Source organism: Emydura macquarii, unplaced genomic scaffold (genome assembly GCF_026122565.2).
Source record: "Emydura macquarii macquarii isolate MOO-44397 ecotype Brisbane River unplaced genomic scaffold, CSIRO-AGI_Emac_v2 contig_587, whole genome shotgun sequence".
In the NCBI taxonomy this organism is placed as follows: domain Eukaryota; kingdom Metazoa; phylum Chordata; order Testudines; family Chelidae; genus Emydura; species Emydura macquarii.
In genome coordinates this window covers 698748-726146 of record NW_027130724.1, presented here as the reverse complement: position 1 = coordinate 726146, position 27399 = coordinate 698748, and the positions used below count along the sequence as shown (strand labels likewise).

Sequence of the window (27399 nt, the reverse complement as noted above, 5' to 3'; positions counted from 1 at the left end):
CTTGCCCTGTGTGAACGCTGGTGAGGGAGGTGTGTTTCTAGGAGATGGGCTGGCGTTGCTTGAGGGACTACTTCAGCAGTGGCAGCACCAACATCCTCCCTTTCCCCACTACAATCCCTCGCCTGTAAAGGAGGAAGTGTAAGAGACACGCTGAACTCTTGTTTGATCACGACCCCCGACATCCCAGCTCAATGCGGGCAAGTCATCTTGTGTGTCAGATCACACAGCAGAGGCCTCCATTTCATCCAGTGCAAATGCCGGAGCCTAAATACTACATTGTTATTTTAAATTAGGCTGGGTGACGTGAAATGTTTGAACTCCCTTAGCCAGGAGAAATGTTTGAACTCCATTAGCCGCCAAAGTTTTCTTGGGCTATGGAATGCTGTGGCAGCCAGGGGCAGCAAGAGGGGGAAAGTACCACCCCACAGGACTGGCAGGTGTGAGGAGAAAGGAGGCCAAACGTGGGGGAAGACGATGTTAGAAGAGACTGGACAATGGTCAATCTAATTTAGATGATTAGGACTCTAATTATAGCAGAAAGCCACAAAAGCACTTAAAGTAGGGGAATGGAATGCCCGGGGCTCTTGAACTTTTATTCCCAGAGTTTTTTGACTTGGGCCCATGTATCTTTTTGGTGGGACTTTCCGTACAGGACAAAGTTGTCTAATGACCTGCTTTTACTATCCACTTGCTGCTTGCGTTAGCTGCGTGTATCTCCTCTGGCTCCCTTAGCAGAGACTGAAGTCCAGCTTGCACCAGCCTGACAAGGGGCACCAGTGCTAGAAGGGGACACAAGCAAGGACAATGAAATGATCAGCATGGCAACATCTGAGGTGTAAGTGGCTCTTTTCTAGACAGCCTGCAAGACACAATAGTCCTACACAAGAGGGCAATAATCATCTGGTTTGGTTGCCAGACCACAAAACACAGTGCATGTCTCACAAGAGTTCAAAGTGGATTTCTGCCCATGAAAGCTTATGCCCAAATAAATTTGTTGGTCTTTAAGGTGCCACAGAACTCTCGCTGTTTTGCTAAAAACAGACTAACACAGCTTTCCCTCTGGAACTCATAAAACATCCTCTCCCCTTTATAATCTGGGGTTGGGTCTAGGTCAGGTCACTGAGCTCAGCTGAGCCATCACACACACTCTCCTCCCTCCTGACTGGGTTCCTTGGCAGGCCCAGCTGTGAGGCCAGGACAGCAGCTGCTGCTCCTTCTCCCAGGGGCTTGCATTTTCCTTGACTGTAGAAGGTTTCTGGGGAATTGAGTGCTGGGGAAAGGGGCCAGGTTAACAGCCCTGAAGACTCATATCGCCTGTTTGCTCACCAAGTAGGTATAGCAAAGGCAGCACCAGTACAAACTTCCCCCCTGCTGCCCTGTTAATGTGCTCAACCCTGAGTTGTCTGGCTCACCTCTAGGGAAGAAATCCATCTCCATGCTCTTCTAGTTCTTGGCTTCTTTACCCAGATGGGGACATGTGTGGGAGGGGGACAACCCTTTTTAACCCCATCTCTGCCAGCCAAGGGGCAGCCTTTTTACACACAGTGATATTTCCAAAAGTGCATGATGTCCAGAGCAGCCATTTAACCCCTTCACTCCGTGGAGGTGGCTTGATGGGGCACAGCAGTGGAGGCCTGTCACAGAGAGTATTCACTAGCACACAGGGCATCAGATGGAAGAAAACTGGGGAAGAGAGCCACACCCTCTCCTCTGCTGGGGGACCCTGGGGTGGCCTAGCAAAGCAGATGTAACTAGCAACACTGGGAGGCAGGGGCTGACTCAGCACATTCCAGCTGCAATCTAAAACTGCCTGGCTCCCATCCTGGTGGAAGCCCCGGGAGCTGAGCAGTGCAAACTGGAATCCCCTTAAGGGGCTGCGCTGCCCCATGTGGAACAGGGGTGAATTAAGCTTTGACCCTCTCTCTCTGGGTGCCCCTGAAGAGTGCTCTGACGGGTAGAGTGTCTGTGGCTGTGTTCCTAGATTCAGCGGGAGCTGGGTCTCAGAAGATGCCCCGGGGAAGGCTAGGTTTGCAAGAGAGCCTTTTCACCAAGCTCTGTAGCAGAAAGGCGAGGGAAGGGGGTAACGGGACACTAAACATCCCCCGAGGCCCATTCCTGTCCCTAAAAAGTTGGAAAAGAAGCGTCACTGTTTCCAAAGCAGCATGTCCATAAAATCCCAAACTGCTGCTGGGCGGAGCAATGGAAAATCTCAGCACCATCCAACTCCCCCACTCTTCGGAGCCCGAAGGGGACTGCAGAAAGATTAATTGATGACAGGCTAACGAGAGCTGCTGCAAGGCTGGCCTAGCAACCCACTGGCCTGCAAGGGTTGTTCCCAGGAGCAGCCAGACTACAGAGGGAGGTGGGGCAGGGGCCAGCGCCCATAGCTACTGACCCAGCCTCAGACTGAGGCTTGTCATCAAACATCAAGTAAGCCCCTCTCCCTCCCTTCCAGGGAAGGATCGTCTCATACAGGAACGACGCAGAACTAAGTAGCTGGTCCCCAGGGGACTGGACAGGGCGAGATGACTAGGCCCTGGAGCTGGAAGCAGGCAGTCTGTGTCACCAGCACCTCGCTGGCAGCTTCCTGGAATGATGCTCTTGCCCAGCTTTAAGAAAAGTTGACTTTTGCCCAGCTTTTGTCCCAGATTCCCCCTTCCTCCCCCCAGAGGCACTTTAAAGCACGGAGCGGCTTTTCAGCGGTCGGCTGAGCATTGGCTGGTTTCCAGGGCTTGAGGCTGAACCGGCAACGGCTGGAAAGATTTCTGCCGGCTGGGAGGTGGAGCCCAGAGGGGACTCTTGGGGGGAGGAATTCCAAAATCCCCCCGTTTCCTTTAGCCTGAACCCACAACATGATTCATCTTCACCCGCTACCACTTCCCTGCATGGGGAAAGATGGGTCACATTAAGAGGGCTTATATAGGGGGTGTATATAAGCATCCCCAGCTGTCAGGAGGTGGAACTACTGGGTATGAGCAGCAGGCAGGAAATGTAAGGCTTGGGTGATGGGAGGAGGGACATTTTCAGGCACTTGGTGGATGCGGGCTGTTGTGTTGGGGGGAGATCGTTGTTGTGGCAGGAGAGAGAGGTGGAAGAGCCTGGCTTTCCAGGGCCAGAGTTCTGGAGCTCTGCTTCAGTACCCTAAGGATTAACATTGCCAAATTAGTCTCACACAGGCTGACAGCTTGGTAGGGTAGAACAGCTCCCTGAGACTGGCATGGTGAAAAGTGGGCGCGATCAGAGCCTCCTTTGCCTGCATTACTGTGCACTGATTTAACTGTGGTGTTGTTCCAGGGATGTAATATGGTCTCCACGGTGTGTTAAATCAGAGGTTTGTTCCTTTGCAAGGTTCAGGCAGGAATGACTCCCTCGTGTCTGGGTATCACTCTGTCTTTTGTAGGATCTCGCCTCCCAGTGGAGCCTCTGGAAAGGCCTTCTAATCTAAAGCCCTAGAGCCGTCGCAGCAGTGAAAATGAGCGAAGCGTGGCTTTCCACTTCACATGTACACACATCAAGAATGACTTGGTGGATCCTTTCACACCTCTGACTGTTCGAGCGTAATGGAAGTTGCCCAGAATCTCACTGTATATCTACTTCCCTTGCAATAATAATCAGAAGTGTGGGGTAATAATTGTAGCTCCCCCTATCAGCTGGAACAGAGAATTTGCTATACTAGATCAGATTCCTAATCAAATTTGGTATCACCCTTGGATTAGATAGTCAAATGGTCTGATCTAGGAGAGATATGTATCTAATTCTGTAGGGTACTTTGTCTGGGGGATGTACCCATTTCTCACCATTTTCCTGTGTGCCTCCCGCTCAAAGTTTTAGAAAGACAGAGGCCCAAAGGTCTTTCCTCCCACCCTATATGGTAGCAGAAACTCCCACTGAAGCCAGCAGGAATTACAAACATGTCATGAGAGAAGAACAAAGCCCTATGTGAATTACCACATTACTGGGTCTTCTGGTCTGCTGAAAACCCCATGCAAGTAAAAGCAGCAGAAATTAAGGCTTCTTTTGTCTGTGCTGCCGAATAGTCTGCTCCAGGGACTCTGGACAATTTTCACCTTCTTCTGAAGCACAGAAACAGGGTCACACATTAAAACCCAGTAGACATTATTCCAAAATAATTGATTTCCTGTGTGTGGGGACGACACTGGTGAATTTCACACCTGCCCATTTCTGGGTTAGAGGAGTGAGAACAGAGACATCTGCTTAGGCTCTATAATAATTGAGCTGTGTATTATACTATTACATACCCTTGGAGAGCAACCGCTATCACACCATCCCTGGGTAAGGACAGCAAAGTATATTGCATGCATGCTTCTGAGACAAAGTAAAGCCCTTTCCTTAAAGAGGATAGAACCCAGGCCGTCGATGGCCAAAGTTTTATCCAGCAAACCAGACGTTGTTCAAGCTGAGTTTTATTGTAACGGAATGCAGCTAGTGTACAGTTCAACAGTCGACTAGGGTTATTTCTTTGAGAGAAATGAAAGTCATGTTATTTACATCACAGATCTTTAGCAAATCCATCACACATAGCAAAGCTATATTTGGAAGGAACAGCCCTATACTAGCATGGGGGATAGAGAGAAGGGAACTCAAGAGGAAGTTTCCATCCCTAATTTTTATGATTTAGAAAGCCAGGAATATTTGTTGGAAAGCCCCCATGTGTGAAGACACTGCAAGAGATATTGCTAGCTGCAAGCTGAACATGTGTCGATCGATGGCTGTCTGCTCCCTAATGAGGCATTTGTTCTTGAAGATAAGAGTTTGTCAGTAGGATACAAAAATTCTATATCTCATGGCAGTGACCTTAGAGAACTCCCCCACCCAGCCTGCAACAGCAGATTTTGCTCCCCAGCAAGCATGTCTGAACTGATACCTTTTACAAAGACAGGACAATTAATTACTTGACAAAAGAATCAGTTCTTCTATGTATCATCAGAGTCCTATCTCTGCTCCATTTTATCCACATTTAGAATTACCAGCCCAGCCGTTTGGTTTTCCTCATATACACTGAAACCTCTTCTACTGGACTTCTAGTGTTCTGGTCATTATTCAACCACACTATAAAGCAATACCATTAAAATGGAGCAATCCCACCGAGATTAATATTTCACTGGCTCCTAGGACAGATGAGTGTGGTTGCCGGGTGACTGTTAGCACAGGTTTCAGTATGCATCTCACTGGAAATGCAGTCTCCTTGATTTGTGATGCATGTAACTCAAATCCATTCTACAGAGATTGGCAGTAGAGGAGAGTACACACATACTGGCTGCTAAGAAAATTCAGCAGGGAACTTTAAATGAAAAATCCTCTTGGATTGACACAGAGTCTCTTAACGGGCCTAGGTCTGGAGTCATTAGCTGCAGATCCTATAAAAATATTCTGTTCATTTGAAGTGATACGGAAATTTAAACCAATGCTAGATTCATTAGGAATGTGAAAGAAGCCTGTACGCCCTTCACATGGGAGATGAAAGACCCAAAGTGAAACAGACAGCAGCAAAGAACCCAAGATGCACAGAGTCAGCTAAGAGTGCAGCACACACACCACTAAAATGTGCCTGGTGCTTTTAGGCTGAAGTGGGACAGCAAAATCTTGCCTTCCCTGGCCTAAGATGTTATTAACTATGCTATATAAAGGTGACTCTGTCGAGTGGTTTAAACCAAAATAAGGTTTTACAAAACCTGGGATTAATAGGCATATTTAAAAGAAAATGCCGCTGTAAATGGTTTTCTTTTTTTACATTTAAACATTTCCCTGTAGTGCAAGCCCCACAGTCAGTGCCTGACAGACAGGATGGGAGACCTACTATAGTTTAAATGCAGAAAAATAAAGCAGAAAACATTTGCTTTCAATAGTCTAAGGTGTCACTAGTAATTAGTGGCTAATGTTGGGATGGCACCAGCCAAAATAGGCCACTGAACAGCCAGCACATCTATTTTATTTATCCAGTCTATGTATACAGCTCCCATTACTGGGGCATATGAGCACTTCACAATCTCTAACATCCTCACATCATCCAGGTGAGGTAGGGAAGTACTATTATTCCCATTTCACAGGTGGGACACTGAGGCACAGAGAGATTAAGTTTTTTGCTTAAAGTCACACAGACTGTAATAGAGCAGGGAATCGAACCTAGGTCTGCTAGGCAAGCACCCTAACCACTACACCATCCTTCCTCTCATAATCAAATGGAAACTTTTGGTTACTACCCATCTCAGCTAGGGGTGGGAGGAGGTCACACCAATGGCCTAGAAGCAAAGGCCTCCCTTCCCCTGAGCCATCCAGTCCCCTTTTGTCTGTGTCTTTGTAGCACACACACCTCCCAGCCTTGTGGGGAGCGACTGCTGGATTCCTGTCATGCAACTCTCAAAGGGCTACTGCCAACTTGAAAATCGTATTTCTGTCTTAGAGTTGTCCTGTATTATTGTTACAAGTGATATCTAAGATCGCTCCCTGTGAAAGAGATTCCAGGAAAGTCTTGGTCTTCTCAGTTTATTTCACTTTGTGCATAGTCAGTTTCACTGAGTTCCTGTTTAGCTAGTCAGTTTTCTGTTTTGGTGAACCTTTCACACAGCCATAAGAGAGACAAAAATTGTAAGCAGAGAAATAGGGTTGTAAAACCACACAGACCAGCAGGGAGAGCTCAGGACAGGTAGGGGTAGGGCCCCAAACTGCTTTTAACTCCTATTTTGAAATCAACTCGATTTTAAACTGACAGCACCCCTTTACATTCTGAATCCACTTTGCGGGCTGGCATTTTTCACACAGACTTCCTTCTTCTCTTTTCACTAAATTTATTTTTCTCAGGGTAAAAAAAGATAAATAAAAGGTCTAGAGAGCTGTAAGAGGGAAAACAAGATCCTGGGATAGTTACTTCATCATCTGCGCTAGAGACAATCAACTAAGAACATTTAGGACTGTCAGAAATAAGGCTCTTTCCCCTAGATGGCCACATGAGCTCTGGGTCTGGGGGCTCCCCATGCCCACCAAAGCAGTCACACACAGGAATTGCGTGGCACTCTGAAGGGGGCAGGCTGCAGGTGGAGTAAAACATTCAGTGCTGAGTGTGTGTATGCAAGTCTCCGAGTCAAACTGAGCTGTTGGGGTTACAGTGGTGTGACTTCCAAAGCACTAAGGGCTTCATTCTGCACCACTGAAGTCAGTGAGAGCTTTGCCATTGACTTTGATGGGTGCAGAATTAGGTCCTAAGAAAGTGTGGGAAATGGTGTGGAGGGGTGGGAGCAGGGAATGCAGTAAATGCTTTATGTAAATTTGCTGAAGTGGAATCTAGCTACTTTCCTGGCTAGTGGCATCTATACACCCACACTGTATGCAACCAAAGCATCCAGTATTGGCCAGCAGTGGAGACAGCAGACACCGCTGGCCAGACCCTTGGTCTGACCTGCTTTGATAAATCCAATGTACCTTATTTGGTTTAAGTTGTGGATGCTGTGCTCATGGAATGGAGGGGATCAAAGGCCAGGCAGAATGAGAGCATGTGCTGTGCACGCTTCCTGCAAATTCTACCAATGCATCTCAATTTTGCCCTACAGTAGACCCTGGTAACCACTGCCTGGGCATCCACAGCAGCTTTGCATCTCAATTCTAGCCTGCAGCACCCCCTACCACTCCAGTCCCACGCCACTCCTGAGCAGAGCCTGCCAATTGTGTTAAATTCGGTGGCAGTTTGTGATGTGCACAGAATGTGGAGGAGGAGACCCTCCCAAACGAGCTTGCACTGCTTACCCTAAGCAAGGAAGTAAACCTCCGGGTGAAGGGCTGATGCACCAACCCCAGTGAGCCACGCACCTCTTGCTAATTCCCTGGAGGAAGCCAGCACAGATCTGCACTGTGACCTTCCTGGAATCCAGATGTCTGGAAGGATCCACCCTTGCTATGGACAGCACTCTCTAGACTAGGAAGGTGAGCCTCCTGCAGCCCACCCTTTGCTAATCCAGGCTGCTCCTGTGCACTGTTCTCTCCCACACCTGTCTGGGTTGGTGGCTCACTCCGGTATGTAGTCCCTGAAGGAGTTGAAGCTCAGGCTCCGGCCACCCGAATTCAGGGTGGAGTTGGCATGCATCTTTGGAATCTTTTCCATCACCTTAGACACAGTCCTCCTCTTGAAGGAGCCTGGGGAGAAGTGCCCCTGTCTCATCAGCTCATTATACAGGGTGTTGAACACCATCACGGTCTCTTCGTAGCTGTCCCTGGTGGAGATCTCGTAAAAAGGATGCTTCAGGGCTTTGGAGAGGTTCTCCCCATCCTCAGAAGACACCATCCGGTCAAACTGCAGGTCCTTCTTGTTGCCAATGATCACCACAGGCGGCTGGTCACTCCCGCTGCTCCGCTTGGGGCTTGAGTGGATGTGGTTGATGAGGAAGCACAGCCTCATGACCTCATCGAAGCTGCACCGGTCGGTCACAGAGTACACCACAGCAAAGCCATCGCCCCACTTGATCTTCTCCTCAATCTGCAAGGAGTCTTCCTCCTAGGGTGGGGAGAACAGAAATCACAGCATCACCACGCTAGGCACCTCGGGTGGAGCTTTTTAATGCAAGGAGCTCAAAACGTTTTACCAACATTGGACCAGATCCTGGTCTAGAACCTGCTCTTGCTCCCACTGGAGTCATTGGTAAAACGCCCAACAGTGCAGGATCAAGCCTCTGGAGCAGATTGGCCTTGCTCCTTTACAACACCAGTTTGCACCAGCTGAGGATCTGGCCTATCAACGTCAAGGGACAGAGAGAGATCAAGGGGTTGTTTCACACACCGCTGAAAGGAACTTGCCTCTAGGGTGGAACACAGCAGCTGCTGACCAACACAGCAACACCTCAGGGCAGGAATTGGCAGCTACATCCAGTTGAAACTGCAGGTGTAATGTAGGGATGCAGAAATGCAATTATCCAAGTTGGGAGCTGGGCCAGCCACTCAGGGTGGCACCCCCGGTTTCGCAAAAAATGCCACGAGATCTTTAATGACCACAGCCAGTAAGGACCACAGACATTCCTCCCTTCAAGCAGAGATCCTTTACAGCATGGTATCATGTAATACTATCCTGGGATATCAGTACTGATTCAAGGCTGAGGGGTCACCAACATCACCTCCTGCAGCATCTTCATTGGAGGCTGAGCATCTAAGCACTGACTCAGTGTGACCCGGCTTAGCCTGTGACATCTGACGGCTGCAGGACATTGTGCAGTAATAACTGATTTACAGGCACCCATGCCAGAAAACCACTGGGCATCTTAACAGCAAAGAGTTAAACACGATCACAGTGCAAGATGCCTCGTGCAAACAAACCTCCATTGCTGTGAGCAATTTAAAGAGCTGCTGCGTGTTCCTGGCAAGGTGCCTGCGCTTACTCTGGCTCTGTAGCCATGTGGTCCTTCAAGCTCTAGGCACGGCTTGTGTTTTCATCCCCTCTAGTCTAGTCAAAATACTATTGCTACAGGGCTTGAGCCAAAACCCATTGAGGTCACTGGAAAGACTCCCTTTGATGTCAGGTGACTTTGGGTCAGGCCCCAAGCCTCCTTCCCCACCCACTGCTCTGACCACATCGCCTTCCTCCCCCCCTGCAGCCTCTGCATGGGCTTTCTATCTTTTATAACACTGAGTGCAAGGTCCTTGGCCTCCCCTTCTGGGCCTCACATAATCTCACTCCCGCCTACAACTCAGCTGCTCTTTCTTCATCCTTTCTGCACTATTCATAATTGCCTTGTGTTGCTGCCTCCTAGTCTCCGCTTCCCGCCTTTCTGCATGCTTTGCTCCATACTCAGAGCAGCCTTCCACCACTGGCCATCCACAGGGCTCCCTCTCTGTCCTTTCCACTCCACCTCCGCCAGGAACGTTCCCTGAGCTGATCTTCTCACCCTGCTGCAGCTGAGGACGGGACCTTCTTGTGTGTTCTGTAAAGCGCAATGCACATTTACAGTGCGCTGTTAAAAACAGCAGCAATGCCCAGTTAGCTCAGGAGGTTTGATTAAAGTGGCCCCTTTTGCTTTAATTTAATGGGGACAGGTCAGTCTTAGGTACTCTGGCTCTGGCTACCCAAAGTGGGTTGTGTGTCCCTGAGCATAGTGGATTACTCCTCTCTTGATCTGTGGGTCTTGGATATTCCCAAACACTATAGATAAAATGGGGCTGTGTTGTATACAGCAAAGGGAAAGAGAGAGAGAATCAATGGGCAACTATGAATTATGTGGCTGAAATCCCATCAAAGTGGGTCTGGTGAGGTCAGAAAGCATAAAAGCAAAGCTGGACTCCCCCAGAACATCCCTCTTTCAGGCCCCAAGATAGTGTCACAGCCCCATCCTTCAGTATTTCACACTTGGTGGAGTCCTGGATCTCTGTCTAACACAAACGCTGCTTTCAACCTTCTTCTTTCACTGGTGCTGGCTTCCCAGACTATTCCACCACAGTTTCCCTCCCCTCCTTACCGCCTGGTTCGCTGCTGCCAGATGGCCTTTGCTCAGACCGCTCAAGTAACTGTCCAGCAAGTGCCAACACTAACTGGTTAAGCCTCATAATATAGAGATGTGCAACGACTATGTCTCAGGGTAGCTACAGCACATTCCACGCTGCAATCCACGTGTCCTAACGCATGCACGGGCCAATAACACCACCACAGACTGAAAAGACAATGCTCCGCCCTTGGGACCATTTTCTGACATCATTTCCCCATGAAGTGGTGACCGTACCTGTCCTGCTGTGTCGAGAATCTCAAAGTGCACCATCTCCCCATCAATAACAGCCGTGTGTCTGTAAATCATTTCTGTGGGAAACAAAGAGGCATGAGAAACTCCCCTGATCTTTGCACAGAGCACGGGTAGATTCCATTCTCCACGGTTAGGCGAAGAGCATGCTAAAGGGGAAGGCACTGATAACTCAGCAGGGGGACTCAGGCATTCCCTGCTCACTGAAGAGAGTCAGTCCCCAGCCTGCCCACGACACAGTAACAGCACCAAACTGAACAGGCAGTCTCCGAGCCCATTCTTGGTGCCTTCGAAGCTAATGGAGACTTTACCAGTGACTTCAAAAGGGAACAGGGTCAGGACTTTTCTTAAAGGTGTGACAGGGCCAGACCTGATGGCTACAGGAGAGTAGTGGAGGGTATCTATATTAACCCCAGGATCAACAAATCCCTGTTCCCTGGGTGATCCAGCTGGGGCTACTCCAGGGCAATTAGGCCAGCTGAGGACAATCAAGGAGCTTGCCCCAGCAGTCAAAAGCCTCCCTGTCAGGAAGATGGGAGCAGCTGACAGGGAGTTAAGAGAAGGAACAGCACAGCACAGCTAAGCTAAGCTAAGCTATGAGGCTTGGAGCAAACGCTGTTGCTACCACAACCCAAAAGGTACCAGAGGCAAGGGGGGCACCCCGTCTGGGCACGGCCAGGGATCCTAGGCACACAGGTCTGAGGAGAACCCCTTCCTGGAACTGGGGGGCAAGTGGACCATGAGCAGTGGGGCTGAGGACAGGCGACCCAGGGAAGGGAGTAGCTCACAGACTGAGCAGTTTGGAGACTACTCCACACAGGGTCCCTGGATCGGGGACCGGGGCAGAGGGTGGGACCGGGCCCCCCCACTCCCACCCAGGCATATTGCCAGCTTAGCCGAAGAGGGCGCAGGACCCACAAAAGGGCAGAACAGGCTGCCCTCGCCACACAGGAGACACTTTCAGAATGCAAACTTCCCATCTACAGAAAGCGACGCACACACAAGTTCACGGTGAACAGTGCAAAAAGCTGCCATCTTTCCTTGCACACATTGTTCAGATGTCAAATGCCCAAACCTCCTCTGAGTTTGGTGCAAGCAGGTTCTGACAAGTCTTATTAGCTCATCTTCACTCAAGGGCATCCCTCTGTGGTCTGAGATCTAGAAAGTGGTAACAGAGCGTTCTGGGTCAGAGGAAGGGACTTGCATATCCTGTACTCTCTTTTTATACATAGACCTGTTTGAGTTGCACCACTTTGGCAACACTTTCCTAGCGCCTTTTTCTATTTGTCAAAGAAATCTGTGTTTTAAAGACTGTTTTCTCCCTTCCAACCCATCTTTCCCCCAAATCCCTTGCCCCACCCTGCGGGGAAGTCCAATGGCTAGGCTTCTGTTGTCACAGTTAATTCTGCGACAACCAACTATAATGCCACACAAACAGGACAGTGACGTCACTACAGGATCAAGTGGCCCTGGCGCTAGAGGAAGAAAAGCTCTTATACAGCAAATACAGGTGTCTTCAGTAACAGCCATAGGCGCACACGAACATCTCATTCCCTATGCCCACCTGTCTACGGTCGCCCACCCCTCAAGCCCTGACTACGTTAGAGAGTAATATCCATGTGTGTCTATAATCCAACTGATCTAAGTCCGAGTGAGCTTGTCTATACTGTGAGTGCAGCACTGTTGGAAGGTTTTGCCTTACATCTACAATGGCACTGTTTTGTATTGGTTGTGGCACGCTGCCTTCTGGTTATAGGTCCCAGAGTTCCTGGCACTGCTGCCTGGTGTGCTGTATTCAGGATAATTTTTCTGAACTGACTGGTGCAGCTTGGGAATGGCAGTGGGAGAGTTATCTACCCTGATTTCCCCCTAACCCCTCCATTTTTAGCAAATGGAAAGTTGAAACCTCCACGTGAGAGTCCTGTGGTGCTTTTAAGTCTTCTGGAGACGGATCCCATCTGCCCCAAACTAGCCCCCACATGTAGCTCTGACCTCACGTGCAAGGCCATCGAGCCAGGGACATAGACAAGGAAATAAAGAAAAAAACAAAATCCAAACCAGGTCGGCCTTTGTTCCATTAGCAACACAAGGGTGGGAGAGACAGCAGTGATCAGTGATAGCAGAATGCTAGAAACAAAAGGGACAGAAAGAGAATGAAGGCGATTTCATTGCCTACAAAGAAGGACTTAAAAGCAACACGTCCTTTCAAGCTATTTTAAAAATAATTTATTTTAATACTGCTTGTCAGCCCCCTGGCGCTGCTAATCTACACCCTTTAGCTTGGCTCATATTACAAATGGAATAGGAGGAGATCTTGCTTTTTTAAACAAAAGATAAAAGTTGCACTGATGATTATAGCTGTACTTTTCTTTCAACATAAAATATGAAGTGAATTGCTGAAAGCCTCACTAATATCTCCAGGAAATAAATCCCACAATGACATTCTGCTTAGCAACAATTCTGCAGCAAGAGAGAGAGAGATCTCCAGGATTTCTTTTCCCCTTCTTTATTATTAGAAACGTGTATGAAAACAGGATCTTTTCCCCTCAAGAGTCTATTTGTTCTTGCTTCTGATTCCAAGAAGCAGTATGGTCTAATGGATGGATCACAGGGTGGAGTCAGGAACACAAGAGTCATGGGAGGCAATGAAAGCTGCTGGGTACTTGGCACTTTTGAAAAATCAGACTTTTATTTAGAAGACTACATATTTCGGTGCCTACCTTTAGGCACCTAGTTTTGAAAATCTTGACTTTGAATACTATTCCTGCTTCTGTCATTGAGCATGGGGAGAACACTTGCCTACATACCTTGTGACAGGGTGTTGTGGGCATTAATTAATGTCTGTCAAGTGCTAGCAAGGCTGAGTATTATTTCTCGCTTCTTGGTGTGGTTTTCTGGTTTGTGACATCACAGATGTTGAGTCTTTGTCCCTGCTCCCAATGACTACAAACTTTTCCTCTGACCGCCCAAGTCTGTTCACACAGCTGCTAAAGCCATCCCCCCTCTCCCAGACCACCTGCTCCCATCCTTAAATCCCTCCATTGGCTTACGCATACAGCTCGACCTCATCCTGACCTTTAAGCTCTGTCTAATGTCACCCCCATTTATATCTCTGCCCTTATTCCCCCATGGCACCTGTGCTCTTCCCAATCCATTTTTCCCTTTGTACTCTATTCCTATCACTAAGCCTCAGATTTTCTGTCACACTGACCTGTCATGCTCTGTCTTCAACTACCAAACCCCCCCTCTTCTCCCCCAATCCCACCTCTGCAGGAAATCCTCTCTTCCCATTTGCTGAGCACTGGCAGACTCCTTCTCCTGCCTCATTTGGATTGTAAGCACTTTGGGGAAAGGAACCAGCCACTTTCTGAAGCATCAGATATATTTATGGCATGGTATAAATATTTGGTAACGTTATAGAGAACAGCTCTAAGTGAAGGAATAAGCAGCAGGCACGGAGGAACTCCCAAAAGAAAGCAAATTTGCTTTTGTGCTAAACATCTCTAGTCATAACAAATGAGGGAAGCAAACAAGAAAATACAGGACAGACAGGGAATTAGAGTTGTTTTTACACTGAACATTTATCTGAGTTTTCCACTAAGCAGCAGCCATTTCTTCAATGAAATACAGCAAAGCTGAGGAATTTCCAGCACCTGCCCCCAACTCCACCAAAAACCTTGCGCTTGCACATGAAAACACTGTAACCATGGATTAGACAGTGACCTATGTTTTCAGTGACTAGTGATTTTGGGTGCCCAACCTGAGACACCGTTAAAGGGGCCTGATTTTCAGAAGGAGGGTGCTCAGCTTGGACACACCCAAAAGCGAGGACACTGGAAATCACTAGGCCCTTTTGGCTCTGTGCGCAGAAAGCCTCTGTCCCCCAAAAACAACCCAGATGCCAAATAGCTTCTGGATTATTAAGCATATATTTAACAGAGGAGTTATCATACTTTGTACAGCACTTAGCCCAATGGGGTCCTCCAGCACCACCATTATACAAATAAATAGTAATAAATAATAACAACTTGCTTACCTAGAGTAGGGTCATAATCCCCAATGAATCTCTTGGTGATGAACCTCACCGTTAGCGCTGCATTGGAGAAAAACAAAACCGCCCTGAAAGTCAGTTGTAATCAGCGAAGCAAACTTAGTCAAACATTGATTAACTGAGACAGGAGGGCTCTGATGAGTTTGCTCCCTTCTACATGCATTTCCCCATAGTGAGGACATCCTCCAGTCCTGAGCACTGACTAATGGCGTGCCTTACTAGACTCAGCAAAGGCAATGGAAGGAGGTTTTTGACTCCACCCAGGTATTCTAGTAACTCGGTTGTGACCCAATCAGGATCTCTGAAGAAGCTATTCCAAAGCTTAACCATGAGCATCAGTAAACACTGTGTAACAAACAAACAGAGAACAAAGTCTCTCCCCCACATTAGGCAATGCTGTCACCTGAAAAGCTATGGGGCAAGGAAGGGCATATCAAAATGGCAGATTGGCCAAGCCCTATTTCCAGTACCCTGAGACTATGAAGGCTGAACATCCAAAAACTGTAAGGCTTACTGGTAGTAGACAAATTGAACAGGATCTGATGGTAACTTTTCACTGACTAGCAGGCAGTTCTCTGCCCAAATCCAAAGTCGTGACCTGCCACTATGTGAATAGAAGAGCAGAGACTCACTGGGCTTCTTTGCACTCTGGTACCAGAATAACTAACTAGAACTAAGGTTTAGCCTAGCTGCTTCCAACAGATGAGTCCAGAATGTAGCCAACAGTCTGTTCTTCTGATTGGTGGATGGGAAACTGGGGCAGCATGGCCCAAAGCTGTTTTCATACAGGAGCCACTTTACAAACACATACTCCCAGAGCAGAGGTTGGATGTCTTTCTAAAAGTTACGCCCTAGTTGAATCACAAATTGCTGGGCTGCATGCAGGAGTCCCTGGGTAGAATTCCATGGCTCGTAGCGGAGGTCAGATTAGATGATCATAATGGTCCTTTTTTGGCCTTAAAATATATTGAGAGTGTCTAACCACAGTTATATAGATGGACTAAATTCTAGCCCCGACTTACACCTTGGGCAATCCTATTGATTTCAGTCAGAAATGTATTTTAGGGGTGGATCTGGCTCATCTTGCCTCATAGTGCTTTTCTTAACCCTAGCATTTGTGCAAAAATACGTCACCCACATCCAGGTGCAAAATCAACAGAAAATGAAACTGAGTCAATATATAGCAGGACAGTGGCATTTGACAAGTTCCCCAAGAGCAGATACACTACTGAGAACCATAGCTTTTGTTTCATCAGCAATTTCAAACGTTTCCTATTTCTACACCCCATCCGTTATGATTAGCGCACAGTACATTTTAAAATAACATTTCATAGCTAACCCAGAGGAATAGCATTGACTTCAGTGGAGACAGGATTTCACCCATGGATTTTTAAGACCAGAACAGACCATTATGATCAATCTAGTTTGACCTCTTGCATGAGGCAGAATTTCACACAAGAACTCCTGCACTGAATTTTGTACTTTGCAATGGAACAAGAGCATATAATGTAGAAACAGTCAGATACTATTCTGGTGAGCACTCTAAAATACAGGTTATCATAATTAAATATGCTTTTCTGTATGTGATATTGGCAAATAATGCATGCTGTCTGGCCCCAACCCTGCATGTGCTTAACTTTATGCATGGTCAGCATTCCAAGTGACTTCAGTTGGGCTACTTATTGGGCATGAAGTTCAGCATGTGCGTATACTTTGCCAGGACAGAGGGATCTTGATTTCTCCCATCACGCTATGTGGCAAAACAGTGCAGATACTCTGCACTTTCTGGAGGAATCTGATGAATTTCCAATACTGTTTATTGAACCTTTTATTCTCAAGGTAAATATATTAAACACAAATTGTATAACCTTCTATATTCACATTAAATATGGCAAAGGCTCAGTTTAAAATGAGACAGCACCACCAATATTTGTATTTATTAAAAATTATAGGGGCTTGGGAAACAAACAGGAGATGATAGTTCAAAGCTAGATCCTACTTACACTCGGCAATGTCCCTTTAAAACAAGACGTACAACAAAATGAGTATTAATGCATATTGAATTTTAAGAACATGGAAAGTAGAGGGTGGGCAAAAGTAAGACAGAAGGGCTAATACAAGAAACAGCTTGAAACGTAGCCCAGAGCCTTTCTCCTGTTTGCTGTCACTTACATCTCACATGCCACACATAGGCTGTGTTTATGCCTGGGAATGTCTATTCCCAGCACAGGGAAGGGATGATGTGTTAGCTTGATCCTTCCCTAGGCTTCAGGGGGTAAGCTCCAGCCCGAGCGCTGTCTACACAGCTATTTTTAGAGCACTAACCCAAGCCCTGCTAGCCCGAGTCTGGACACAGACTGGGAGGCTTGCTCCTGCCTGCCCCAAAATGAGGGTGACCAGATAGCATGTGTGAAAAATTGGGATGAGGGTGGGCGGTAATAGGTGCCTATATAAGAAAAAGCTCCAAATATCAGGATGGTCCCTATAAAATCGGGACATCTGGTCACCCTACCCAAAATGCTACGTAGGCATACCTGGGCATGGGTCCCCAGTGGCACTTTGCTTTAGCCCTTCACAAACACCTGGATGGGGGTTGTGAGAATGTCTTTTTTCCTTTTTGTACTTCCCACCCAAGCAGGCACAGATGCAGTAACAGATCAAATTGCTCAGTCGAGAGTGGTGGGTGGGAACAGCCACAAAAGAGGAATGTACGCAATTAAACCGTCCTCATCCAAATATTCAATCTCCCTGGGATAGATACAGGAGGCCCCAGTCCAGCGTGTCCAATTTAATGCTCAGCACAACCAGGGCAAAGCCTGCTGCTGGAGTGCTGAGCCGTTAGCTCCATTCAAAGCCTGCATATGCCCCGTTCTCCCTTCCCCAGCCATGGAAAAGTACTGGTTTAGGTCGTATCTTCCATATTTGCTCTGAACCAGATTTAGCCCCAGAGCAACCTCTGAAAGGAACAATCCACAAGGGAAGCTACCTAACTGAAATGGCAGGCTTGATAAAGGTGAAGTACAGTGGGCTTGGAACGAAATAAATCCCTCTTCAGAGTTTGCTGCAATGGGTTACTAGGTGACAAAGCTAGTCACCGGGCAAGGCAGATGTCATATGGAGAATCCTAGACAATGCCCTCTCCAGGTTAGCAAGGATCTGGTTTTCCCCACCGCTGGAGTGTCGAGGCTCAGCTGGCTACAGCCCAGGAGCGTTCAGGAAGGAGCAGAGGCTCTTTATAGAAAGAGTGATTGCACGGCTGAAGGCCTAGAAATTCAAACTCTGCCTTTTGCCACAGACCAGGGGTGGGGGCTGCAGCTGAGCAAACTTCTCCACCCACCCCCTATGTTCCTCCTCCCTGACTTGGAAGGATAAGCTGTAGAGGTGAGAGCGCAGTTTACTACAGAGTTCAAAGGCTGAGTGGACATGGAGACTCAAGAGATGTCTCTCGTCTCAGTGTTTCTATTGCAATGTTGATTCCTGTCTACTAGGAACTTGACTGAGTGCCTCAATTAGCCATCAAATGGCAATCACTCTTCCATGTGATGTGCAGTGGACATCTATGCCTAGAGTAAAAAGGAGCTAGACTAGAAGTCATTAAGGGCATAATAGGAAAAAATTCCCATTTAGGGTGGGATTTTCAAAAGCACTCAGCACTGGTCCAGCATCGCTCCCATTAACTCCAATGGAGATCTAGCTAGACAGCTTTCACATTCAGTCTGGATCTTATTAGTCCCAGGGTGCCTGATAAATGCAGTGAAGAGTAAAGAGGAACCAGCCACATTCCCAAACAACTCCCAGCGATCACAGAGGACAAGAGAGGAGGTTCATAGGGACTGGTGTGCAGATGGGAGGGAAGGGGCGTGTTGTCATGAATTCAAATGCAAGAGTCTTCCGGAGCAGGACATCACATCGCAGGGAAGGACGCTCTGATGAGGGAAGCGAAGGTGCCAGCTAAGCACAGATTATATTTAAACTAACGGCTGTGTCCCAGGTTACCAGAAACATTAAAAGTTAATACACTGAGACTGAGTATCAAGGTAAAGAACTAGCAGCTTTACTGAACATCCCCAGCTTGACTGAAGGTCTACACAAAGCCAACAAAGTCCCATATGGCCCTGTCCCAGCATGCACTGGGGCTGGACTCTTGGGGCTGGCTCTGTTTCAGCCGCTCCGGAGCCCTGTCCTGGAATACAGAGGAGCTCCTCCTTTGACAGCCCATCCATGGTAACAGAGAGGTTGAGGTAGGGGGACCATATGTCCCGTTTTGGCCGGGACAGTCCCTTTTTCAAGCCCTGTCCTGGCCATCCCAATTTTTTGGCACAAGTGGGCAACTTGGCAAGAGCAAACGGGACAAATGGCTACTTTTGTTAAAAAAGTGGGGTGTGGAGGAACGTGTGGAGGGGGGCGCCCGTGCAAGGCTCTGGTGGAGGGCAGGTAAGGTTCGTGCGAGTGGCTCAGGCCCACCCCATGCTGGAGGGGAAAGGGGGAAGGGCAGGGCTTGGGTCAGTCCCATGTGGAAAGAGGGAGTCTGGGCTTGGGCAAGCAACTTGGGCCAGCCCGCGTGGGGAGAGAGTGGCTTGGGTCAGCCCCACACGGTGTCCCCTTTTCCCTTTAGGAAATATGGTCACCTTAGGTTGAGGACAAGTTCAAAGCCCTAGGGAGGAGGCATTTTAGAGATCCAGCTAGTTGTTATTTATTGTGGTGTCCCAGAAACGCCTTACTAAAGATGCAACAAGATGAGGTCAAGGTTCATGTCAGCAGGGGAAAGCTGTTAGCAGTGGGTAAAGCTAAAGAAATCAGTTGAGTACTGCACAGGGGAGGCTAAGAACAGAAAGGGGAAGAGATGACATGATACGGGATGGAGGGCTTCCCTTTTGCCAGATTTGAACTGGAAATCACTGAGGGGGCAGGAGAGAAGGAATCCACATGCCATGTTACACACAAGAACTTAGCAAAGCACATACTCATGTGGAAGAAATTATCTTGATTGTATGCTTTATGGGTAATGGGGAGTCAGCACAAAGCGGAGGGTCAGAAAGTATTGACTTATTACTAGATGTACAAATACAGGGAGTTCAGTACAGAAACAGCCAGCCAGAGGCAGAAGGTACAGAAAGTGAAGTGGGACATTACAGACAGACAATCTCCATTGGGGAAGGGATAATTACCAGGGCACTAAGGTCAAGACCGTAGGTGGCGTGGTGGAGACAGGCAGTCATGCAGAGGTTGGTGGTTAAGGCCTGGATGGAGCAGAAACTCTGGATGCTGCAGCCATTAGGGAATATGGTTAGACAGATTTCCCACAGTGGAAGACCCACAGGAATCAGGTTATGTGTCACTGAACCAGAAAGAACAATGCAGCCAGGAAGTGACTGAGCAAACACAAAAAAGGATTTTTAAAGAGCCCTGATTTGGCCTCGTCTGGGCTCAGAGAGCAGTAAGGGTCTGCTCCTGCCCCCACACAATTCTATGGCAAACCTCCAACTGGCTTCAATGGAACAGGAGGGAGCACTACAGCTGGATACATCATACCAAGCTCAGAATAGCAACAACACTCCAGCTGATGAGGAAGGAGCTGTGCTGGAGCTCTGGGTGGGAAAAGGGTTTCACTTTGTCCAGGGATGGGAAATTAACTCCAGCTTTGTAACAGTAATGTGCACCAGGGAACTTTTAGTGTGTGACAGCAGGGTCCGCATGGACACTTAATGCATGGCCAGTTAGTGTGAGGTAGATTTGCACACCAGGTTGCCATGAACTAAGCGTTCATTTAGACAAGCCCTTATTCTGTCAGTCCATTTTACTCTGAATATTCTATGCAGACACCTGCATTAAAGGCTGTTCAGTTTGCATTGTATGGACCTATTATTTTTCCAGGATTCTGTAGGAGGCTGCTTCTAAAGATCTTAAGTTTGGTGTTTTTGCTTATCACACTGGACTTCCATACTGTATGGAGTTTTTGAATATAGTACTTGCTTTACCTATTCTGGACTTTATATCAAACACAATCACCAATATCATGTATGATGCTACCCCAATAAGTAAATTTATTAACAGTTTTCCAAGTTTCACTTCCCAAGAAGATAGTATAATTGGTAGGCAAATTAATTTTCATAACTTCTGTCTTTGATTTGTTGATAAGACCCATTTTCTTGGCAGAATTTGCAAGAACATAAAAATGGGACATCCAAACCATTTCATCCAGGACAATTACCTTAAAAATGAGGGACAATCCTGGAAAAAACAGGACAAGAGACAACCCTACTGACAGATTTCCTGGTACAGCTACCTCAAAAAAGGGACAATCCTGGGAAAGCCTGAACAGGTGGTAACCCTATTTGCTGCGTATCTTCAATTATTTTATTTATAAGATGTAGACTTGGCAGATTGTATCTATCTCAAATCTCACCACCTATCCATGCAATGCCCGTTTCCATACTGAGAGTCTATCACATAACAAAAATCGATAGTGACTCCAAACTAGATGCAACTTTGCCTTACACCAGTGTGAACTTTAAATCAGCCCATTAGCTCCTGGTTTATCTTTACTATGTAATAAGCATTCTGAAACACATTTTTAACAATTTGAATAATTTTTCTGGGGACTCCATAACCTTGTGTTATCTGCCAGAGCGACTCTATGATTTATTAAACAATAAAGGGAAAATATCCAAGGAGCCTTACAGGTCTCTAGTTTCATTTTCCCTGTGTTGTAATTATTGATGAGAGAACACAATATACAGAAATATACTGTAGCTTAATAAAACTGCCCAACAGGGAACCCTAAGAGCTGGATCCTGCAGCAGATATTTATCTTCATCTTTAAGGACATTATTGATTGGTCAGGGAAAGGGTGAGACAGTGGAACAAATCAATCCTGATTTCTAGGAAGCACCTGATACTGTAGCAAGCTCTAGGCAATCTCCCAAAGCTGGAACCTATGGTACTTTATTAAGGAGGAGAACCAATTAAATTGATTAAAAATTGGCTTGGGTACAAGAACACAACAGAAGTTGCCAATACAAGAAGGTGGATGAGGGCAGAGAGGCGTGACAAGTTGGGGAATCAACATTAAGATCTTTTTTGTTCATCTTGTACATAAGTGACCTTTCAGAGAGGAGGATTTAAAAAACGGACATGGTCATACTTTATATGAAGGTTCCATTGTAATACATTATTAATAGATATTTTAATAAATGGTTAACTGATTGTTGTAGAGACCAATACGTTGCTTGTAATGATAGTTTACAACCATCTATAATACTGCCTACCAACATGCAGAGAGTCCTTTACATCACATGCTACTCATATCTGTTGCAAGTGTTTATGACATCTCTTAATCACTTATTAATCCTTTATAAACAACACCTTCATGTGAAATATGACAGTGGTTACACTGGCTATGTCAAAATTAGACAGCAGAAGATACGCAGCAGGGTGGGAGGGGGGAAGCAAACACACATTAAAGGATTTGGATATTCTGGATTTATGAGCTTTTACAGGTAAGTTACCTAGTTGCTCAACTTTGATGATATTCAGATCCAGACACAGCTGGTCCCATTCACACTTCCTGAAATGGCTTTGAACACGATTTTGTCCTGGTCACAATGTTTCACTGCTAGCACTGACAACAGTTGAGAATTTCCAGTCAGCCACATCATACAGTTAGCAGTTAACCCACTTCTTGAAAATAATTTATTTTCCTTCTTTAAATGCACTGTTAGCCATTTCTCAAGATTTTAATTGCTACTGCATGTGGAAGGGGTTCACAGTGAGCATTCCTGATAGCTCTCTGAACCTGACTTCAAATTTAAGGGACACTGCTGTCAAGTTACAAAGCAGACTGGGGGAGAAGGGACGTGGGGAGGAGCTGTTAGTAGTAGCACTTCAGATGATTGAAACCAAGGGGATTTTAAAAATCTAATTCATTTTTCATTTGCTGTGTTGTAACCGGGTTGACCCCAGGATATTAGAGAAACAAGCTGGGTGAGGTAATATTTTTTACTGGACCCACTTCTGTTGGTGAACATTAGATAAGCTTTTGAGCTACATAGGGAGGTCAAAGAGCTCTGTGCAGCTTGAAAGCTCGTCTCTTTCACCAACAGAAGTTGGTCCAGTAAAAGATATCTCACCTACATCGTCTCTCTAGTTCATTATTCCTTATTTGCAGTGCTTGTTTATCCAAGCTGAAAAAGATGTAAAGGCTAATGACAACTATTCACTCTCTTGGTTTTCATGCACTAACACAATGCTCCAATGAGTGGGTTACAAACGATCCAGGGGAATGTTTAAATCAAAACAAGACAGGAAGGATGGTCTTGTGGTTAAGGCACAGGAATCAACCGCCCTGGGTTCAAATCCTAGCACTGCTATAGACTTCCTCTGTGGCCTAGGGCAAGTTACTGAGTCTGTGCCTCAGTTCCTCACCTGGAAAATGGGGATAATATTTCTTTGGTCTGTTTGGTCCTTTTTTAGATTATAAAATGGTCAGGGCACGGACTCTCTCAGTATAGCATCTGGTACAATGAGGCCTACATCTCAGCTGGGGCCTCAAAATGTTTCTATAATGCAAAAACAAATAATAATAAATAGTCTGTGGGAGTTGTCATCAAACATTTCTATGTCTTAACACCCAAACACAAGGCAGAAGGTGATCTTATTTGTCAGTGAACTCTGGGATATGAATTTAACTGTGGAGCTCTGTTAATACCTAAAATTGTGAAAGCTGAGAGTTAATGAACAATGGCACAGTCCGAAGTGTGAATCAAGCACCAGAATTCACCTTCTAATAAGTAAAGAACTCTGTGAGACTTCTGAGATTTGGCTTTGTCCAAGAAATGTTTCAAAATAACTATTCAAAGGCAAGCAATTGGGAGACACCACCTCCACCCTTGCCTACGATCTCTAGGGATGCTACCCAACTAATTACTCACTCTCATGCCCTGTACTTTAAAACTAAAAAGCAAGCCAGATTTTAGTGACATTGTGGAGATTGACTTATTTTAACATGCTATGACAATAGCACAGTGTATGGAAAAAAGCCTTAGGAGTGAGGTCTAGACTTCAGAGGGGATTTCAGCCACTGATGTAGTTGAACTGACGCTGAGCCATAATGCAGACATGCAAAGAAACTAGAAGCCATAATTAGCACCAATGCAGTTCACCCCCTATTTGAAACTGGGCTAAGATGCACCATTGCAAATTGTGGCTTATAGGCACAGCTTTGTCTGCCTGCACTGGAAAGGTATGGCTACCCTGCAGCTGCGAGGAAGCCTCCTAGCCTGGGCAGACAGACTTGTGTTAGTGGGCCTCATGCTAGCATGCTAGAAAAAGCAGTGTGGACACTGCAGCACCAGCTGAGGCCTGAGCTGGTTGAGCTTCGACCCAAGAACAGGGTGAGTCCAAGCTCAGGTGACTAGCCCAAGCCTCCACCAGTGCCACAACGTCCACACAGCTATTTTTACCATGTTTGTGCGAGCCTCAAGCCTGTATACCCAGGCTGGGAGGCTCGCTCTCTGCTGTTATGCAGGTGGCTGGCCAGTGATGGCTGTAACCAGGGCAAATTCCCAGTGCGAACAAGGCCAGCAGCTATTAACCTTTGAAGTGCATCAGTCCACTTTGATCTTTTAAAGCAAAGAAGAAAAAAAACCCAGTCATTTTATAGAGGGAAATAATTCTTTTCAGGATCAATTTAAACGGAAAACAGGAACCACCACCTTTAATTCTAATGAAAGGCGGCCTGAAATTCCCTGGCATCTAGTTAAACTTGTTCCCTCTGCAACACTTTTCTCGTGCGCTGTGGCTATGAGTTATTAAATTGCATGAGAGAAGCATAAATGTTCAGCTTCAAGGTCATGAGATTGACTAGTTGCTGGTTTGCGTGGTTTTCTTACCAACATTCTGCTGCATGAAACACAGTTCATGTGACTGTATCATTTACTGTTCCATCTGCTCTTCCCACTTCCAATTACTCAGTCCTGGCCTGAATACCACAGGGAGGCCCCAATCCTACAAGCAGCTGGGCGCGGGAGGATCACTGCACCTACCTGCAGTCCCAGCAGGCTCTGCCCACATGAAACTTATGAGATCAGGGCTTTTGACACTTAACACACCCATGTGAGAGCCACATTCAGGTACCGTCTTTGTTGCAACTATGGCCCATAGTAGGAGCTGCTGGCAGGATGTTTCCCTGTGAGGTTCCCTCCAATTTGATATTCATTTCTCTTCTTGGTCGGAAATAGCCTAAACGTGGTGCTGACTTTTGAAACCTGCTGCAAAGCCTGTCTATTCAGGCAGGTGCATGGGGTGTGAGTATTTATTTGGTGGGAGAGGTTAAGGTTTTATAAGAGCTGAAATGGAGGTGTTGTGGTTTGCCTTCTTTTCCATGTGGAGAAAGACTGCTGCTTTGCTAGTGCTGGATTTTTTGGGTTTTTTTTGGTCTTAGTTGGATTGCATTTTTAATTCTCTTTCTATAGCCTCTAGAGCTTGGGCTTTGCAATCTTTTCATGTTTATACGCTGAAATCAAAATACCATTTTAATTTACATTTATGATTTTTTAAAATTCAATTCCAAGAGACAATTTCACTTTCCTCTTAAATAATGAAAAACTGATTTTTCACTGACATGAAGAAAAGGAAATCACCAATTTACAAAAATAAAATAAAATAAATTCAGTGGAAATGAACAACTAATAGAGTATCTGCAGCCAAAGCAAAGTCTCCATATTGGCTATGTACCAGACAGGAGTACCATATCTGTAGTGGGCACATAAATGGTGGAGAAGTGTTCTTTGAAATTTGCCATCTCTCTCCCCCAACCCAAGATGACGACAATATTTTCCTGGATTTTAATGCGGAAATTTGCATTTTAACTGCCAACATCACAAACCCCCAGTAACAGAGATAAGGTATGCCTGTACCAGAGTAAACCTGTATATCCCATTAGTAGTAGTATTACAAAAAGACCTATAGGCTCTCACCCCATTGTGCTAGGTGCTGTACAAACACATAGCAGGAGGTGGTATTTGCCCCAAATGGTTTACACTTAAATAGACAAGACAGACAAATGGGGGCAGGGGAGAAGGAGTGATTGTTTAAAGTCACAGCAGGTCAATAGCAGAACAAGGACTAAAACGCAGGTCCCTGACTTCCAGTCTAGTGCTCTTTCTACTACAGCACGCTGCCTTTCAGTCCACAAACCTGCCCAAACTTCAGCTTAAAAGAAAGTCACTTAACAGTGCAGTGAAAAATCATTCAGCTTAAAACAAAACAAAGCACCCCAAAACTTAGAACTAAAGGATGGCTTGCTTGCTTTAGTTTACTAAATACAGGCAGAAAATTCAGAGTAACTGATGGAGATTAAATCAGGCATTTAGAATTTTTTTTTGTAAGACATCTTTCACATGGTTAGAAGATGTGACATTCATCCACAAGTCTGTACTTTTTTCTTAAACCCAGCCAATCTATGGCAGTGGTGACATGGGCCAAAACCCCTCTGGGTATGATTCTCAAAAGCGCTGAGCAACCCTAACTCCAACTGGAATCAGTGGAAGCTCAGCACCTCCAAAAATGAGAACTCTTGGGTTTATTGCCGCCAGTCCAGCAACCTCCAGTCCACTGACCTTTACACAGACTTATTTTAGAAGCCATGACTGCCTGACTACCCCGTTACCGAAAATATCCCCCCCCCGGTTTGGAACTACAATGGAAAACGGCTGATCGACAGCAAAATTCCCATCTTGGGGAAAGCGGTCTAGTCACACACCCAAACCCACGTGTCTGTACGGGAAGCCCATGAAACACCTGCTGGGCTGACGGCTTTGGAGGGAAGGAAGGCGCTGTGGCAAATGCGAAAGAGGGCTGGCTGGAGGGAGGTGGGTTACAAACAAATACATCCACGGGGTGGAAAAGTCCCTGCCGGGGCGCCAGGGCGAGCCTGACTGCTCAGGGCACGGGGGGGCACCGACCTAAAGCCCCTGGCCAGGATCCAGTCCCTGCAGCCTCTCGGCAGGGCAGGCGGGGCGCTCGGGGCTAGGCACAGCCTGCCCACTTTGGAAACGTGCCGGCGGGGCCGCTCCCCCCGCCTGGATTCGCGGCTCAGCCGCCCGGCAAACCCGGGATAAAGCGGGGAAGTTGCTTGCCGAGCTAGCGCTGCCCTGCAAATGGGGGGCGGGGGGGGTGGGTCGGGTCAGCCCGCTTGGCGCAAGACGGGCAGGGGCCCTACCTGTTTTGCCCACGGCGCCCTGTCCCAGCACCACCAGCCGCAGGGTCCGGGCCGGGCTCAGGCTCACCGAGCGCCGCAGGGGCCGCGGGAAGCTCATGCTGCCGCCTGCAGCCGGGGAGCGGGCTCAGGTCGCTGCAAGCTTAGTGCTCCGCGGCCACCGCCGCGCTCCGGCTCCCGGGCGCGCAGGCTGCAGCTGGTGGTGGGGCGGGACTGGGAGCTCCGCCCAGAGAGGACGGGCCCGCCCGGAATCGCAGCCCCTCGGCTCTAGAGCGGGACTGGGTGCTGCTCCCCCACCCCCAGGGGGCCGGGATCTCCCCTCTCCCCCCAGCCGCTCCCCCATCCCAATGGTGAGTCATTTGGGAGAGTTTCATTCACATACACATGGCAGTTGGGGGCGGGGA

At 47.1% G+C, this 27399-nt stretch overlaps 1 protein-coding gene across 1 annotated transcript; it reads right to left on the bottom strand.

Annotated features, from left to right (window-relative positions):
- Positions 1-4252: 4252 nt before the first annotated feature.
- LOC137148031 (ras-related and estrogen-regulated growth inhibitor-like) lies at positions 4253-27155 on the bottom strand. The gene is made up of 4 exons (XM_067540460.1): positions 26999-27155; positions 14764-14820; positions 10713-10786; positions 4253-8503 (listed from the first exon to the last, which is right to left on the bottom strand). Exons 1-4 carry the CDS (start codon positions 27093-27095, stop codon positions 8018-8020), a joined length of 714 nt encoding a protein of 237 aa, XP_067396561.1. The 5' UTR covers positions 27096-27155; the 3' UTR covers positions 4253-8017.
- Between the last annotated feature and the right edge of the window lie 244 nt (positions 27156-27399).

What these genes read in the sequence shown, in the direction of transcription:
- LOC137148031 (XM_067540460.1), bottom strand. Translation starts at nt 27,095, where the DNA reads ATGAGCTTCCCGCGGCCCCTGCGGCGCTCGGTGAGCCTGAGCCCGGCC. An exon ending in GGATTATGACCCTACTCTAG is followed by an intron (nt 10,787 to 14,763) that starts GTAAGCAAGTTG and finishes TGTTTCCCACAG; the next exon opens with AAATGATTTACAGACACACG. An exon ending in TTCTCGACACAGCAGGACAG is followed by an intron (nt 8,504 to 10,712) that starts GTACGGTCACCA and finishes TCCCCACCCTAG; the next exon opens with GAGGAAGACTCCTTGCAGAT.